Source organism: Palaemon carinicauda, chromosome 26 (genome assembly GCF_036898095.1).
Source record: "Palaemon carinicauda isolate YSFRI2023 chromosome 26, ASM3689809v2, whole genome shotgun sequence".
In the NCBI taxonomy this organism is placed as follows: Eukaryota; Metazoa; Arthropoda; class Malacostraca; order Decapoda; family Palaemonidae; genus Palaemon; species Palaemon carinicauda.
In genome coordinates this window covers 74,369,374-74,388,567 of record NC_090750.1, presented here as the reverse complement: position 1 = coordinate 74,388,567, position 19,194 = coordinate 74,369,374, and the positions used below count along the sequence as shown (strand labels likewise).

General features: G+C 36.2%; 2 protein-coding genes across 2 annotated transcripts in view; both read left to right on the top strand.

Moving 5' to 3' along the window:
• The window catches only part of mwh (multiple wing hairs), a 321,568-nt gene that overhangs the window by 165,387 nt on the left and 136,987 nt on the right, over positions 1 to 19,194 (top strand). The gene's annotated exons all lie outside the window — the stretch shown is intronic.
• The window catches only part of LOC137619432 (uncharacterized), a 10,441-nt gene continuing 9,177 nt past the window's right edge, over positions 17,931 to 19,194 (top strand). The window contains exon 1 of the mRNA XM_068349494.1: positions 17,931 to 18,498. Coding sequence (XP_068205595.1) covers positions 17,931 to 18,498 — 568 coding nt within the window. The remainder of the gene's footprint in view (positions 18,499 to 19,194) is intronic.

Below are 19,194 nucleotides of genomic sequence, written 5' to 3'. Positions count from 1 at the left end.
AGTAAATATTTACCGAGTCGTCATCATCCCCTTGCTGTTCTGTATAGCAACAGCTGTTCCTATCTAGTAATACTGTGCTGTAATCTGATACTCATTGATACTGTAGTGTATATTACTGTAATAACCTATATGCACTGTATAGTAATATTACTACAGTACAGATTAACAGTACTTATTGTAAGTGTTCGTTGTTTTCGTTCAAACAACTCATAGCCTACGCGTTTTCTACTTTTCTTGAAGCATGACACAACCTCTTATGTGTCGTCTCTTGCCCAGTATGTTATATCTCTACTTTCTCAAACAGAAATACAGCCTATTTTATAAACTAAAAACAAATATCTCGATTATAATTGTTTCTTTTAAATAAACTGAAACAGTGCATTCAATTACTGTTCAACAGCTGATTCTCTCTCTCTCTCTCTCTCTCTCTCTCTCTCTCTTCATAGCTTAAAATAGCCGATTTCGTTTTGGAAGCTTTATTTCATTGTAGAAAATTACGATTATTTAAATAGTTAATTGTGCTTTGATAAAACATTTACATAGTTTTGTTTTAAATTTCTGGTGTATTATAATGATCAAAGTATCTTGGGTTGAGTGCTCTAATCAGATCAGCTGATGCACATACGAATCAATAACAAAGAGTATTGTTTATACTATTTCTTAACTTATTCAAAACATCTACTATATATACTTAATAGAGTATAACATAAGCACCGATGGGTGCTACTTTAGCGTGAGGTCTACCGCCATATGTAGCCTACCCACGTGAAACCTGAGGTCTACCGCGTGCCCTGTCGTTCCCGCTCTCCCCGCTCATAAAAGAATACCGTTAGGTTAGGTTGGATTTAGGTTAGGTTAGGTTGGGTTTAGGTTAGGATTAAACGGCTGTAGCCGTCATCGTTAGTACTCACAGGAGGTAGACCTCACGCTAAAGTGCTAACGGGAGGTAGATCTCACACAAAAGTGCGGTAGACCTCACAGTAAAGTAGCACCCACCGATGTGTCATAAGCTATCATAATTTTCATATAGGCTATTTGTATAACCCTCATTACAGTATTAGTTCTCCTATTCGATATCAGGATGCCAGAAAACTTCAAATATCTCTCTCTCTCTCTCTCTCTCTCTCTCTCTCTCTCTCTCTCTTCTGCCCCCGTACATCTATCTCACACAAAACACACACAATGTAGTCAAATACATGACAGTGATACCTCTACATATGATTTTGATTCGTTCCGTGAGCTGCTTCTTATGTTAAAACGATCGTATGCTGGAGCAAATATTCCCATAAGAATACACTGTAATTTGTTTAATTCGTTCCTCAGCCTAAAAACCCATGATAACTCCTTAATAAATTGCTACACATAATTACACATAACATTAATACAATTGAATAATACAGAAATATCTAAAAAAGAATAATAATGAAGAAATGATAAATAAAAAGGGGTTTTTATTAACACTTTACCTTAGAGACAGGCCATTGCAGGTGTAGGGATTGCTATGCTGGAGGAGACGAAAGATCAGCGAGGAGGTAGAGACGGCGACTGCGATAACGTACCATAACTTACTCTAACTTACACTACGTGAACTTTAACCTAACAGCTTTTTTTTTTTTTCATTTTTATATTATATTTTTTTTTTACATTTTTTTTCTTCTCTATTTTTAATTTGCATCACTTTCACTCGATTCAGTCTTACTTTTCTTTGCTTCACTTTCTTTCTCTTCATCAGGATCACTAGACCGTTTCGTAGATTTTTTAAAGAAACTATCGAGAGAAAGTTGCTTGGTACGGCTTTTCAGAATTTTTCTAAAGTGTGTTAAACAAACATCACCGAACTGCGCACCTACACAGCAAACCTGAAGTTTCTGTGGGTGATGCTTATCGATGAAATCAACCACGTGTTGATGATATGCCAACATCTGTTTTGTGTCAGCCGTACCTAAGATGTGACCTACCTCCTCGATCTCCTCCGACTCACTCAACTGCGCTTGAAACTCATCATGCTGCATGACTTGCAGCTTCTTGAGTTCCTCGGTGGTGAGCTCTTCATGATTCTCATCGACGAGTTCGGTGATGTCATCTTCATCCACCTCCAGACCCATGGACTTGCCAAGGGATACAATCTCTTCGACGTCTTCCTCGACGGCAAGCACAGGTCCAGGCTCGGAGCCAAAACCTTCGAAATCTCTGAGAGCAACAGCATCAGGCCAAAGCTTCTCTAAGCTGAATTCAGTGCCTGACGAGTTACTCCCTCCCAAGCCTGATCTATGATCTTTAGTGCACGATATTAAAGTGGTTCCTCCAAAATTCACGCAAAGTTAAGTTGGTGCTTTGCGTGACATTAAAGCACTACTTAAATAAGTGCTTGGTGTAGAGCTTCTTAAAATTAGAGATGACTTGCTGGTCCATGGGCTGGAGGATAGGGGTGGTATTCGGTGGAAGATACAACACTTTGATGAATTTGTATGCGTCGATGATATCATCTTCGAGTCGTGGGGGGTGAGCGGGTGCATTGTCCAAACAAAGCAAGCACTTCAAAGGCAAATTCCTCTCCTGAAGGTACTTCTTGACAGCAGGGCCGAAAACTACGTTTACCCATTCCGCAAAGATATGCCTAGTGACCCAAGCCTTAGAATTAGAACGCCATAGAACATGTAGCAGGTCTTTATCAATTTTATGTGCTTTAAATGCCCTAGGGTTTTCGGAATGGTAAACTAATAACGGCTAAACTGTAATAAAACCCCGAACGCTATTCTTCGTTAACAAGAAACGGACTTGTAAATGACTAAAAAGTACCAACAATAATAATAATAAATTGGTTCAACATAAGAGGCATGCAGCCTAAAATCTTAGCATAAGATTAAATGAACCTAGAAAGACAAAAGTACCAAAAGGGCAACAAAATAAGCAAAATTGAAACGCACTGAGCGTAAACAACAAAAATGGCCGCGTGGGCCTCGGGAAGGCAAAAAGCCGAACGCATTAAAACACTTCCTATTACTTAACATAAACTTGCCCGGTACTAAAAATACTGTCAAAACAATCTATGGTACTTAACATTGGCGTAGGGGTAAGGAGAGCTTCAGCCATGGTGAAGATATCCACAAAAAACAGCCAAAAAGCGAGACACAAAACAAAGCAAACGTCGTTAGTACGAGTCCAAAAGAAGGATGTGTAAATGGCGCTCGAGGCGGGCGTCGCTGAGTGGATCAGGTGAGTTCGGTTAGTGCCGTTGGGGCGGCTCCCCCTTTTGATGAAGGATTGATCTAAATGGAAGATGACCTGTGAATTGTGGTTTTCACACGCCCTATCTTTATACACGACGCCCTTAGGGTGCTCGCGCGAGGGTAGTAACCTCTGCATTCCATGCTTTAACTTTCTCTGGTATATTTGGAAGTATTTATATCAGAATAGAGATAAGAAGGACCCTTTTTATCGGGCGTCACAGGTGTCTCCCCAGAAATAGATTTTTCCTTCGTCAAAATCCCTTTATTTTGCAGTCCCCGCTAGCTTTGGCACAAAGGGCAAGAGTCAACCGATCCTTCATAGGCTTATGTCCAGGCATTTTCTTCTCTTCGGCGGTAATGTATGTTCAACTAGGTATCTTTTTCAAAATCAGACCGGTTTCATCACAGTTGAAAACCTGCTGCTCTACGTAGCCTTCCTCCTCCAAGATCCTTTCGAACTTTTTAACAAAATCATTAGCAGCCTTGGTGTCCGAACTTGAACCCTCTCCATGCCGAACAACTGAATGGATCCCGGTCCATTTCCTAAATTTCTCGAACCAACCTCGAGACACCTTGAATTCTTCCGTTGTAGGATCGGTTGAACTATCCCCCGCGTCACCCCCAGAGCCCGCCGCCTTCAAGTCACAATAGATAGCGCTGGCCTTCTCACAAATGATCGTTTCAGTGATCGTATCGCCAACAATCTCCTTGTCCTTTATCCAGATCAACAAAAGGCGTTCTATCTCTTCCAGAGTAGGGCTACGACGTTTAGAAATAATGGTGATCCCCTTCGATGGTTTCACTGCTTTAATGGCTGCCTTCTGTTTTAGGATCGTCGAGATCGTAGACTTATTCCGGCCATATTGTTTAGCCAGATCGCTAACACGCACACCTCGCTCATGCTTTTCTATTATTTCTTGTTTTAGTTCTAATGAAAGCATTGACTTCTTCCTTTTCTCACCACTACTACTTCCTGAACCGAAACTAAGCTTTTTAGGACCCATGATTACAAGTAAAATAAAAAATGAAACGTGAGAAAAGGAAGATAAAAAACACTGTTAATAACTGAGCGAATAGAGAACAACCACACGATGCTCACGAGATGAGAGGACTGATCAAGGCAACGCCCGATTGGCGTCCCTCCGATGTGCTGCCGTCTACCGGCGTAAACAAGAAACTACGATCGACGCTTCGAGAAAATTCTACGCATACTCGTATGATCTACGTTGTATGTTGGAGCAAGACTTCGGGTGTTAAGACAGAAATTTGATCAAATTTTACTAAGGATGTTGGAAAATTCGTATGTAAAGACAATCGTATGTAGAGGTTCCACTGTACATTTTACTGTAAATATTAGATAAAGAAAACAATGAAATAGCCTACCATAAATTATGTTGTACAATATGACATCAGAAATGGATCACATCGGCATTGATGTGATCCATTTCTGATGTCATAGTGTACACTACTCAAATACAGTATTTGTTTGTAAATTAGTACCGTAATGTACCTGCTGAAAACAGCGAACACTTGTGAGTGTTACCTTAGCTAATTAAGCTCTACAGTAGTGATAGTACATAACAGTATCAGCGAGTGTTTTAGATCGAAAGAATAGTGTTTTGTTGTCACAGTACTGTACAATATTTATCTATAAGTGTGTCGATGGCTAGTGTTATGTGTATCACAGTCTTACATGCACTAGTGTACACATACTGTATGCTTACTGAAAGGTGTTCATACCATAAAATAATACTTATACTGTGATAGAAACCAAGTACAGTAAACACAATATCAGGTAGTACAATGGGTGACTTAGTGTATTATCGACCGCATGAAGGCAACGGGCAGTGAGTTGTTAGGTTAGGAATTAACCTACTCTAGGCCAGTAAGTATTCATGGATTCTTGCTTCTACGTAACCCCTTCAAATAAAGAAGGCTGACTGTAGTTTTCTTATCAGTAGGGATATAGCTATTAATATTAGCTTCATGGAGGCATCGTCTTGAGGAGCTTGGTGGCCTTGTTGTTGTTGTTGAAGATTGCCTGGCCCTTTTGGCCAGACACGGGCTTTTGCAATCTTGCACCCCGTAGGTGTTTTGGTAGGATATATTGGGATGGGGGATATTCTGCAATATTTATTTTTAGGATATTGGGGTTGGTTTTGGGTTGTGATGGGTTGTTTTCAGAAAGAAGTAATTGACTGTGGGAAGGGGATGCCTTCCCATGAGCCCACTGGCTCCAGTCTTAGTTAGAGAAAAAGAATTATAGTAGTAAATCCCGATAAGTAGGAGACCTCGGGAAGGAGTTGAAAAGTTTTAGTTGGAGATGATGATATAGGTGAAGTAAAAAACTTCATAGTGGTTTAAGCTTAAGTTGTGAGATTTCAGCTGAGTGGGAGAGAGCTGAAAGGAGGGAATTGTAGCAGTTTTAGTAGTAGAGAAAGGATGGAATGAAAAATTCCCGGTGGCCAAGGACCCCTCTTGAAACCTTTTAATCCATCTCTGGACTGTTCTCTGCAGCCAATGCATTAATTCTGGTTGGCATACCTATCTCATAATCCAGTAATTCTTCCACATTGAGAGGTGACCTCTGGGCAGTTGGCACTTCCTGAAATAAAAATAAGAAGACAATTATTTTCGGACTGATGATTTTTGCAATATTTTTTTAAGGAAATAGTCTGTTACAAAACATTCAGAGTACTTACTTACTTTGATGGCTGCTTTTCCGGTTCCATCATACAGCAGGGGAACCCCACTCTCTACAGGACCTTCACTGTCGTTTTACCTTGTTCGTTCACAGTATTTATCTTTTCAAGTCACATATTGTTCATTTACTGTTAAATCGTCACTGTCAAAAGACTCATGAAATAAGAAAGTCTTCAGTTTCCTCTTGAAAGCCTTAATGTCTTCAATCATTCGAATGTTTCATGGGAGCTTATTATATAGTCTCGGGGCCGCATATTTAAAGGCTCTGGAGCCTAAAGTAGACAAATCTAAGTTCCAACAGTTTGAAGCCATCTGTAACTATTCTCGTGTCGACACGATTTGTTGGCTGCGCAATATGTAGCAATTCTCTTAAGTATTTGGATGACTGGTTCTGATAACTTGATGGGTTATTGTACATATTTTAAATTAAATTCTTGCTTTAATCGGCAGCCAGTGTAAATCAATTAGTATAGGGGTGATCCTTTCTCTAGGTTGGACACCTTTTATCAGTCTTGCTCCTCTGTTTATTATGTTTTGTAATTTCTTAAGTTGGACTTTTGGTAAATTGTAGTAGATAGAGTTGCAGTAGTCAATCCTGGTAATAACAGTTTATCACAAGTTTCTTAACAGAATTTTCGTCCAGGTACTCTTTTTATAAACGCAGTATTTCTTAGATGATAACCAGCACTTTTTATTACATTATTTATTTGGGCATTTAGAGACAGGTTACAGTCAAGAAATACACCTAAATCTCGAACTTCACTAGATATCTGCACCAAGTCATTATTTATGTTCATTTGAATATCACCTAAGTTTCTCACACTGTTTCTCTTGCCCACCACCATGAATTTAGTACAGGATGAATAATATTTAGCTGTTGCGATTAGATAAATAATGTTCCTGAAAGATCTATGTCCCTGTTATGAGATTAAATGATCTTAAACAATTATGCCAATACTTGATTTGTAAATAAACACATGCCTTCAAAGAAACCATCAAATTATGACAGTTTGAGGCTTAAGGACCAAGCAAGACGAATGTCAACCTATCAGGTTGGTCACTAGGCATCAGCAAAACTCTTAAGCATTGATCATATTCATCAGAATGCAGATTGAATATGATATAACGATTGCTGGAATCCAAATAGCTACCATAAAAAATTCAAATACATTAATGCATTATAATGCATCCCAGAATTTTCCAAGTTTATAGAAAACATTTTTTTTTTTACAAATTATTGTAGAATTATCATCAAACAACATACAGTATCTGTTGATATAACAACTTACCAGCCAAGATTTGCTGTGAGAAATGGATTTGGAACTTGAGTGTTAATTTTGACATCAGTACCGCATTTTTTGCTAGATGTCAAATTTACCAAACGAATTCAGACAAATATCACCGATTTTCTGTTCTTTTATGACGAAAATACGTAAAAAATATTTTTCCTGACCGATAGTGAGAGAGAGAGAGAGAGAGAGAGAGAGAGGGAGAGAGAGAGAGAGAGAGAGAGAGAGAGAGAGAGAGAGAGAGAGAGAGAGAGAGAGAGAGAGAGTGAGAGAGAGATTTCTGGTATTCGTGGATTCTCTTATATGTATCTTGCTGTTAAATGTCTTCATATTTGTTTAATTATGATGTTCATATTGTTTTTCCTGTTAAATAAATGAAGGATTTTGAAAAGCATAAAGGTATTATTTTGAAAGTTTGGGAAACGAGAAAGTTTAGGAGTCCAATAGGAAAGTTTATGTTGATAAATAAAGCCAGTAAGCTTGAGCAGTAAATATGCCGGTAAATATGATTTATGTTAAACGAATGAAGAGTACGGATACGAAAGAAGTAAAGTACGAAACGTGCAAAAGATTGGGAAGGGAAATGTAGATAGGCAAGGTTTGAATGTATGAGGGAGTTTTTGAGGGAAATTTCGATGTTAAATGGAAATTAAAGAGAAAAAATGCCGAAGTGTTAAAATGGACTGTTTGTGTAAAACATGTGCCTTAAATAGACTATACTCAATTTATTTTAATGAGGCGCATTTGCACAGACTCGTAGCGATGCCCTTTTAGCTCGGAAAAGTTTCCTGATCGCTGATTGGTTAGAATAATCTTGTCCAACCAATCAGCGATCAGGAAATTTTTCCGAGCTAAAAGGGCACCCCTGCGAGTCGGTGCAAATAGGCCTCACTAAAAAAAAAATGACTATAAGAAAAGTGAGAAATGTGTTAGCCGAGTTCAAGGACTGTATCTAAGCCTTTGAAAATGGTTTCGTTGTGTAGCCTATAAGGAATATTTGTTGATAGGTTTGAAGAGATTAGATTAGATTTCAGAATAGTTAGGGTTGTGATAGCGTATTAGAAATTTTTGAATAAACATTTTTTTTATTTTTTGTGGGTATATCTTTTTATATTCGTTTCCAATATTTGTATTGCTGCTGTCGAATTCTTTTAGTATACAGATTGAGAGAATCTGTAACGATTTTGAGATCATGATAGTGTGTGTGTATATATATATATATATATATATATATATATATATATATATATATATATATATGTAATGTCCACTACTGCAAGACAAAGGCATAAGACATGGCATTGCACTTGCATCAGTTTATGGTCTTTCTGTGCCAGTCCACACCTGCAAACTTTCTTTAGTTCGTCAATCCATCACATCCTCTTCCTTCCCCTACTTTTGCAATGCCTAAGACCCATTTTGTTATTCATCCATCTATTATCTGGCATGCTCATTATATATAAATACATACATACATACATACATACATATGAGAATTTAAATAAAACCAGTTGACTTGGTACAAGGCTGAATTTTCCTTGAAGGTCTCAGGCGTGGCAACAAAGAATCCTATCATCCTGTGATGCTCTGTAAAGAAGGTGCGGGGGGTGGGGGGGGGGGGGTCGTGAATCTAGGGACCTTGCACTACCTCTAGTGAGGTAGAGCTAGGTCCCTCCTAGTGGTGGGAGAAGAAAGAGAGGTCAAGTGAAATGGGGTTCAAGGGGTGTATGGACAAATTTTTTATTTATGTATTACGATTTTGTGAGATTTATTTTCTCTTAGTTCGTTTGCACATTTTACTTTGAATGCTGTCAGTAATAAAAGGTTTTTAAAATTTTCGTGATTGTCGTGTTATACAGTGTCCTATTTAAAGATTCGATTGAAAACACATACACATACACACACACACACACACACACACACACATATATATATATATATATATATATAATGTTTCTTTTATACAATTTTCATTAATTGAGGCCTTAAGACACTAATAGCATAATTTATTTTAAGGCTATACATTTTATTTTCTGTATCTCTACTTGTCTTTAGGAATGGAATTTTAAAGAAAAGACTGAATTGGTTACTTTACTACTCCATTTATTCCAGTTAAGTCTCAGTATAAGACGAAAACCACACTTACGTTTTTCCATTTAATATTTGTTTTCGACACGTGTTTCTAGCATTTTTCGTTATTCTTCGTCAAGACTTCATTGCTTGAACAATGAAATTGCAGCTCTATATAAGGGTTATGGCGGTAAAAATATGAAAAAGTTTTCATTTGTCAATATTTGTTAAAAATGCGTGTCTTAATTTAAGTACAAACTTAAAAGTCAAATCACAGAAGAGGGTTAAAAATACGTGTCCAAATTTAATTACAAACTTAAAATGTAAATCACATAAGAGGAAAGTAATGAAGATTTTTTTTTTTTTAAACTTCTAACTTACAAGACTACAGGGAGAGACAGGTTCTATAATTAAAGGGCCCAATAAGAGCGTTGCTGTGTAATTGTAATTATGGCCGTGGTGAAACGTAGACTCGTTGATTGTTGTGGGTGGACGGATTTATGTGAATATTTGTTTTAGTTTTGTTGTTTCCTTATATTAACCCTGAAGGAAAAGTCTAAGTAAAAATCTGTAAAGAAAATTTTTTATGATGTCATCACTTAATGGCTAACGCGTGTGAAGTAAGCTTTCGCATATTCATTAAATTATTTGAAAAAAAAAAAAGTCCCGAAGGGTGTTATTGTCATCAGTGAACCTCAAGCTGTGCACTGTGGGCATTACTGAAAGGTCTTTGAGGCCATCCTATTGATCCTTAACTCCACATCTTATTTCTAATCCTGCTTCCTTCTATCTCGATGTCCAATGAGACTGGTGGAATTTACCCCTTGCATCTTGGTGCTGAATGGCCGCCTTGATCTCGGCACCGGGCCATATATCCCAAAACAGAGTAGATCAACAGGAAATGGCTATTGGTATTATCATTATTATTACTAGCCAAGTTACAACTATAGTTGGAAAAGCATGATGATATAAGCTCAAGGGCTCCAACAGTAAAAGATAGCCCAGTGAGGAAAGGAAACAAAGAAATACACTATAAGTGAGTAATGAACAATTACAATAACATATTTTGAGAGCAGTAACAACATTAAAATAGTGTGTTTATACTCAGTATAAACTATAAATGACGTAAAAACTAATAAATTAGGAAATCAGAACTTTGGTGGGAGCCTTAGGCATGTAAGTTTGAATAAAGTTGAAAATTAAAAAAAAAAAAAATAAGGAAAACGAATGAGTGCTTCGGCATCCAGGAAGAAACGGGGATCTAGTAATTTCGATTTGATTTTTTTTAACAAATTGTCGAAAGTGTTAATTGACTTACGAATAAACGGCTATTAATGTCTATAGTATTAGTGTTACTGCAATGTATGTCGACGTTGTCTACAGAAAATTGAAGTTACTGCAACGTATGTTGGCTATCTTACGAGCTTAAGAAAACCGATAGAATTGTATCATTAAGGTGAAAGAATGCGGAATTGATCTTGTTATTATATATAAAATTTCTGGGATAAGACAGCACATAGTCATAGCCTAAATATAGATATCGATCAAACTAAATGCAGCTATATATACATATATATATACAGTATATATATATAATATATATATATATATATATATATGTATATATATATGTATTATATATATATATATATATATATTTATATATATATATATACAGAGAGAGAGAGAGAGAGAGAGAGAGAGAGAGAAAGAGAGAGAGAGAGAGTAAATTCATTTGAATTATTATTATTACAATTATATTACCATAAAAACTATTAAATGGATATTAAGTAAAATTTTCGCAGTTTTCTTACGGACGCCTTTGCTGAGCCCAGAAAAGGCTAAGATTACCTGGTCACATTTCTCTTGAGAATACAGTACATCAATATGATTAAAATTTTGGTAGTTGCATCATGCTGCCTCAAAATTGAACATAACATGTATGAAATATATCAAATAATTTCTTGCTATGTTTTGATTGAAATTTCATTCCCCGACATTCGAGACATTTATTTCTTTTTAAAAAAATTTTCAAGCATTTTACTTTTGATTTATGGGTTCCTCAGTTTCTGTCTGCCTGTCTGTCTTTCAAATACAACAGGTTTTTTTTAATGTTAAGCATATTATTCATTGACGTTGTAAATTAAACATCATTGTACACTTCTTAGGTAACTAGAAAGAGTTAACCCATATTCTGACTTAGCCTTCAATTCATCTTCATTGTTAGCTAATTTTCCGTTTTGTGAAATCGAAAAAAATATGCCAATATTTTTTTAACCCTCTTGATTTAAGATTGTAAAGGGTTCGTGGGAACCAGTGTTGGCTTGGTGTCATGGGTCTTGAACACGCCCTGCTACACTTGTCAATGACTTACACCTGCCGAATGGGCGGGAGGGCGTGTAGATATATCAGAGATGGGTAACGGGCGTCTTCTATCAGATGGCTTTGGAGAAGGGTGAGGTGTAACAGGTCAAGGTGAAACTGTGAAGCAAATTAGATAACCCATGTTTCTGTTGGCTATTTTCTTTATATCACTGGGCTAATGAGGTAATGTCTCAATATTCATATAGTAAATCTCATTGCTTGTTTCGTTATGAATAATGAAATTATAGAATATATATTTTCCATTCCATATGGCTTTGTTAATATACATTGTTGTTATTATAATTTTTATTACTTGTTAAGCTATAACCCTATTTGGAAAAGCAGGATGCTATAAGCCTTAGGGCTCCAACAGAGAAAATAGCCCAGTGAGGAAAGGAAATAAGGAAACTACAAGAGAAATAATTGACTATTGAAATAAAATATTTCAAGAACGGTAACAACCTTGAAATAAATCTTTCATATGTTAACTATGAAAACTTTAAAAAACACGGGGAAGATAAATAAGATAGAATAATGTGCCCGAGTGTACCCTCAAGCAAGAGAACTCTACCCCAAGACAGTGAAAGACCATGGTACAGAGGCTCTGGCACTATCGATGACTAGAGGACAAAAGTTTGATGGACAAATTAAGCTTGGTCATCTGAATCCCCTTAATTTGAAAGGAAAACATTCCAACTCATTATAAAAACAAAAATACAAATGGAAGCCATTATTTTTAAATGTATTTTATAGTAGGCACATCAAAAGATTCAGACAGAACCCATCGTGAGAGCTCTGAAAACTCTTTGTAACCGGTACAAGATCCTTTTGCTCAAGTCGATCGAATCGTGACTCTGATTCCTACTTCACTTTGAGTGAAGCAATCGGCGTAAATTTTTTCCCTCCCATACATCAATGCGAAATGGTGGGTTGGCGTAGCACACGAGAGAACAAAGAAAGACAGAACAAGAGAACAGTGGTAGAATGTTTTCCATACGCCAGACATCTTACGAGATGAATGTCACCTTTAAATGTTCAAACTTGTTTTTGTCAGAAGAATGATATTCATGTAAATAGTATATAGATGAATCCTCAATAAAAGAGGAATACATGTAAAGGATTTGTGCTTTCTTTGTTTTTCACGAACAGCGATTTCATGTGTTTATTTCTTTTGAAAGTTAAGTCTTTCGTTGCTTGTTTTCATACGGAGGAGAGAGAGAGAGAGAGAGAGAGAGAGAGAGAGAGAGAGAGAGAGAGAGAGAGAGAGAGAGAGAGAGGGTGATTAATCTGCTTTAAAATGTATTCCAAGGTGTTAAACCATTCTCTCTCTCTCTCTCTCTCTCTCTCTCTCTCTCTCTCTCTCTCTCTCTCTCTCTCTCTCTCTCTCTCTCTCTCTCTCGTATTAGACCACTGAAAGACCTCCCTAATACAGGATATGACTTAATATCATTCCTTTAGATGACAAATCATGAATGAACCCCTAATGCAGTAAAACCTCGAAGGCTCATGAAACTTCTGGGCTTATAGCATCTTATTTTTCCAACTAGTGTTGTAGCTTAGCTAGTAATGATGATAATTAAAAAATGTGTTATAAAATTAACGACACTGAAACAGTCATAGTATTATTAACTTTATTTGACTCATAAATAGAACGTGAGTCTCTGCTACGTATTGTGTTTATCGTCGTAAATTTTTAAGTGCTTCTTTCTATAATTTAAAAATATTTACTTTCATTATTATTGTTATTATTATTATTTTTATCATTATTAATGTTGTTATTATTATTAATATTGTTGTTGCTTTTATTATTATTATTATTATTATTATTATTATTAGTATTATTATTATTATTAGCTAAACTACTACAACCATAATTGTAAAAGCAGGATACTATAAGCCCAAGGGCTCCAACAGGAAAAAAATATCCCAATGAGGAAAGGAAATAAGAAAATATACTACAAGGGAATTAGTGAACAATTAGAATAAAATAATTAAGAAGAGTACCAAAATTAATACAGATATTTCATATATAAACTGTGACAAGAGATTTATGCCTGTCTGTTCAACATAAAAACTTTTGGTGCAAGTTTGAACTTCTGAAGTTCCACCGATTCAATACCTGATTAGGAAGATCATTCCAGAGCTTAGTCACAGCTGGAATAAAACTTCTAGAATATTGTGTGGTATTAACCCTCTTGACTATTGGAATTAACTGCATACTTAGTATTACGAACATGATGGTATTGTCCGGGAAGATCTGAATGCGAAGCATGGTCAGAATTATGCAATATCTTATGCAACATGCATAACGAACTAATTAAGCGACGGTGCTAGAGATTAATATCTAGTTCAGTAATAAGAAAGTTGATAGACTGTAAGTGAACGTCCAACAAATTAAAATGGTATTCAGCAGCTGAAGACCGGGCAAGAGAACAATTACCGAAAAAAAAAGGAGAATGAAAAAATCAAAACAGTTCTTCAAAATAGATTGATCACCAAGAATGAAGGGTTGTGGTGGCCTATTGGAAACGTCCCTGCCTGGCGATCCCCAGGCTGAGGTTCGAGTCCCCCCCTCAAGCTCGATAGTTTCTTGTATTGTCTGCAACCTCACCATCCTTGTGAACTAAGGAACTGTTTTGGGAGATCCTATAGGTCTTCCTGTTGAGTCATCAACAGCCATTACCTGGGCCTCCCTGGTCCTACCTTGGGGTGAATAGGGGCTTGGGCGGTGATCACATGTATACCATATGGTGAGTCTCTAGAGCATTGTCCTGCTAGTTATGGAATTGCCACTGTCTTTTTCCTCTGCCATTCACGAGCGGCCTTTAAACCTTTAAATGAAACTATGGATATCCCAAGAAACGGAGTAGGGGCCAAAAGACTTAGTGAAGGCTGGTAAAGAGAACAGCGTTAATGGTAACCAATAATGCAAGGGATGTACTATTTTAAGTAGGTCGTTGTTTCTCCACAGTGGAGAGATTTCCTTTCTATTCTTAAGAGAACGAGAAGGGCTTTGCGTATTTTATATATATTTTCTGCTTTCCATACAATAGGCATAATAAATTGAAAAATAGAAAGGCAATCCCTAAAATTAAGAAATGTTATTTCATAAACCTTGAAAAAATATATTATTGTTATTAGCCAAGCTACAACCCGGGCTAGAAATACAGAATGCTACAAGTCCAAGGGTTCCAACAGAGAAAGCAGCCCTGCGAAGAAAGGAAATAAGAAAATACAGAATAAACTATAATGCAGTATATAAGTAATGAGTAGAAAATGTTTTAAAACCAGTAACGAAGTTAAGATAGATCAGTCATATACAAAATAAACAATATGCGATTTATATAAATCTGTTCTACAGAAAATAATTCGCAAATAGTTTGAACTTCTGAAGTTCCATGGATTCAACCGCCAAATTAGTAAAATCATTCCACAATCTGGTTAAAGCTGGAATAAAACTTATAGAATACTGTGTAGTATTGAACTCTATGATGGTGAAGAACTGACATAATTAACTGCATACCCAGTACTGCGTAAAGTCTGGGGAAACGCGATTGCAATGGGTAATTAGAATTATGAAAAATCGTATGCAACATGCATACAATCGGCGTCAACTGGGGTAATCCCGAGTCGTCGTTAAGCCATTTGTGATAATTTAAGTTCCCGTTAAAATTCAGATATATTTCCAAGCCAGACAATGATTTAAGCATATTATGTTACATCACGTGTTAGGTACACTTTTCATTCCATTAGTACATGTTCAGGGAATAAGAGCATTCTTTGGTAGAAATCTACCACATCAGCAGCTTTACATGGCTGCACCGAAGGCTCATCAGTAGTACTTTTAAACCTGTTTACCCGCACACACTCACACATTTGCTCATCTCGGATAATAATGCATATTCCTTTTGGAACTTTTTACCTACTAGTATTTTACACACACACACACACACACACACACACACACACACACATATATATATATATATATATATATATATATATATATATATATATATATTATATATGTATGATATATATATATATATATATATATATATATATATATATATATATATATATATATATATATATATTATATATGTATGAATATATATATATATATATATATATATATTTTATATATGTATAAATATATATATATATATATATGTGTGTGTGTGTGTGTGTGTGTGTTTGTGTTTGTGTGTATGTATATTTGGAGTTTATAATGATGGGCTGATTTTTTATTGCTTTTTCAATGAGAAAAGAAAAGCATAATAACCGAGTCTGATACTAATTACTGATTCAGACAGAAGTCTGAGTTTCATGGAAGTCTGTAACTCTATCCTCGAATAATCCGACTAGTTACCCATATTACATAATGACAGTCATCAGTTACAGAGAAATCACGACATGTATCTGAGAACGGGTTGGTTGGAAGATTCGAGGTCAGAGGTCGTAAAACTTGGTCACAGGTGAAAGAGGCGCTTGGTTTGGGTGGCTTTCCTCTTAAGGCGGTGAAAAAATTTTTCCCATCCTTAACCTGATTTTTTTCTTTATTTGTTTGGTAATTATTATTATTATTATTATTATTATTATTATTATTATTATTATTATTTATTCATTGGAGGAGAATGCAGTATATACGGTATGTCAAGTTGACTGAAACGAAGCACATCTAGTATACATCCAACGAATGATATTTATTATTATTATTATTATTATTATTATTATTATTATTATTATTACTAGCTAAGCTACAACCCTAGTTGGTAAAGCAGTATGCTATTAACTCAAGGGCTCCAACAGGTAAAAATAACCCAGTGAGGAAAGGAAATAGATAAACTACAAGGGAAGTAATGATTAAATAAAATAAGATAAATATTTTATGAACAGTAACAGCATTAAAATAGATCTTTCATATGTAAACTATAAAAAAGAGACTTATGTCAGCCGAAAAATAACCTTTTTAGGGTGGTATCATTCAAGTCAAATCTCTTCCTCCTCCTCCTCCTCCTCCTCCTCCTCCTCCTCCTCCAATTCTACATATGTAAACTATAACAAAGACTTATGTCAGCCTAAAATTAACCTATTTCTGATGGTATCATTTAGGTCAAACCTCCTCCTACTCCTCCTACTCCTCCTCCTCCTCCTCCTCCTCCTCCTCCTCCTCAAATTCTGATATGCGTAAGAGAATTTCGAGGTTCCAGTCACGGAAAAAGGGGAGATGGGGCAAGTCGGGCGAACGTCTCTGCAGTGTGTAGCGCCTCGTAGTCGAGAACACATATATTGGCATCTCCGTAATAATTGTAGCTAGAAACTCGTTGTTGGTGGTTGACTGGAATTGCGAGTGTCACTTAGTAATGATTCCAGATTGATCGCTTTATTGAGCACAGGCCCTAAGAATAAGGAATTGCTAACTCCTTTCATAAGTATTTAAAGAATTCATTTTTTTTTGGTTTTAGCATTTCGTAGTATTTTTTACGTACTTGAAAAAAAAACTTTCTGCCATTAAAATTATTTTCGTTTACTGTACCACGCTTGAAATAAATATTTTTTTAAGGTCTTCTTGTATATAACAATCATTTGGTATCTGGATAATTTTCAGAATAATTTGAGTTATCAGTTTTTTCTCTTACTGTTACTGCAGGGAGGGAATACGCTTGTAAAGGATACCCATTTTGATACACGCGCTTTTTAAGTAGACAATTTATTGCTATCGTTTAGAAAATTTTAGTGGATCATGTGTTTAGTTTTATCAACTAGTAAATAAGGAAAATTCTGCTGTGAATGTATGAAGGCCTCCTAAGTTATGGTCAATTAATTATACTATAATATGTATCATATACACATGGGTACAAGGATTTGTAAACCTTCATTTGTTGCTGTTTTATGCTACGATTATTTGATATTAGTATCGCTATTTTTGTTTCACGTTGGATGATGTCATTTGGATAGATTGTCAAATTTGCTTTGCAACACTATTATAAAGCCCTCATTACTCCTATGTTCAAATGAATTGTTATTTATTTATCAGACTTCTAATGTTACCTAGATAACTTGCGTTCTTCAAGCAGTTCCCTTCAAGCAATAATGTTACCATATTAGCAAAGTAGAGGAAGATTCCGAAGTAATCCTCTCTTGTCAGTGGGTTTTTGGGTGAGAACAGATTTAATGGTGGCAGTATAATGTTTTGTTTTTTGGTTTCCTGGTAGATGTTAAAGAAAATAAGATGAACACTTCAACGAATGTACAGTGAATGTGAATAAAAATGAACTTGAAAGATATGTCGAACTTTATTACGAGTTTAACAGATACATTCCAGTGGCTAAGTCTGTTAAAGTTAGTGGTCCTGTATTCTGCTATTCATAAAGCTAGGCTTGAGACTCCAGCTACTCCTTGGACCGGACCCCGTGATTGGCCATATGTCCATCAGTCCAGTGTATGGTCGTCTTATTCAGAGGATTTTGGTCCAAGCTGGTATGAAGATGACCTGAAAATGTCCCCAGAGGAAACAGGAAAGAGACATCTAACTAAGACAGCAATAACTCCTCTAAGTTTGGCGCCAGAAGAATATCAGTTTCCACAAACACAGAATCCCTTCGGGCAAGATGCTTACAAATATGCTGATCATCCGTCTACAGTAATTCATTCACCACACACCAATAACCCTTCCCCTCCCATTTCCGGAATATATAATACTTCAAATGTGCCCTCGGTTACCCACAGCTATTTCTCGTTAGGCGATAGTAGTCAGTGGTGGTACAGAGGTGAGGATGGGGTAAATCATGGAATGAAAGACACCTCTGTTAGATATAGGGGTACAACAAAATTTAAGGGTAAGATTGGTACAATTTTTTTTCTATTCACCATTTTTCCATGACATATATAGAATATCATTGATTCATTTATTTAAGATTTTGAAGAACTGTTAGAATTATTCTGCTTTCACCTATAGTCAATTTCTTTTAGCGATGCAGATTTGCACCGACTCGCAGCGGTGCCCTTTTAGCTCGGAAAAGTTTCCTGATCGCTGATTGGTTGGACGAGATCATTCTAACCAATCAGCGATCAGGAAACTTTTCCGAACTAAAAGGGCACCGCTGCGAGTCGGTGCAAATCTGCCTCGATAAAAGAAATGGACTATAGGTGTCTTGCCCTCAGGAATAGGTAGACTCAGATGACAATAAGACCACAATCCGTTTTACATTCATCTTGTAACATTTATCAAGATAAACCTCCATTACCCATGTTATGTATCTCGAAAGTAGCACGTTAGCCCACTTAAAATATACTATTCCTTTCACTTCTACCTTCCACACATACTTTTGTTTCATGGTGACGGAAGGCCTTTTAATTTTTTTTTCCACTTTTCCAGAGAATTTCTGTATCTCCTTCTTCGTTCCAAGTCTTCTTAATGGTACGGCACGTTTCCAAACCTAGTTTCGATTTCTTATTATGCCAAAACACACTAGAATACTTATTCACCCTAGGGAAGTTTTCACCACACCCAACTTCATGTTTCTCACTCTTTC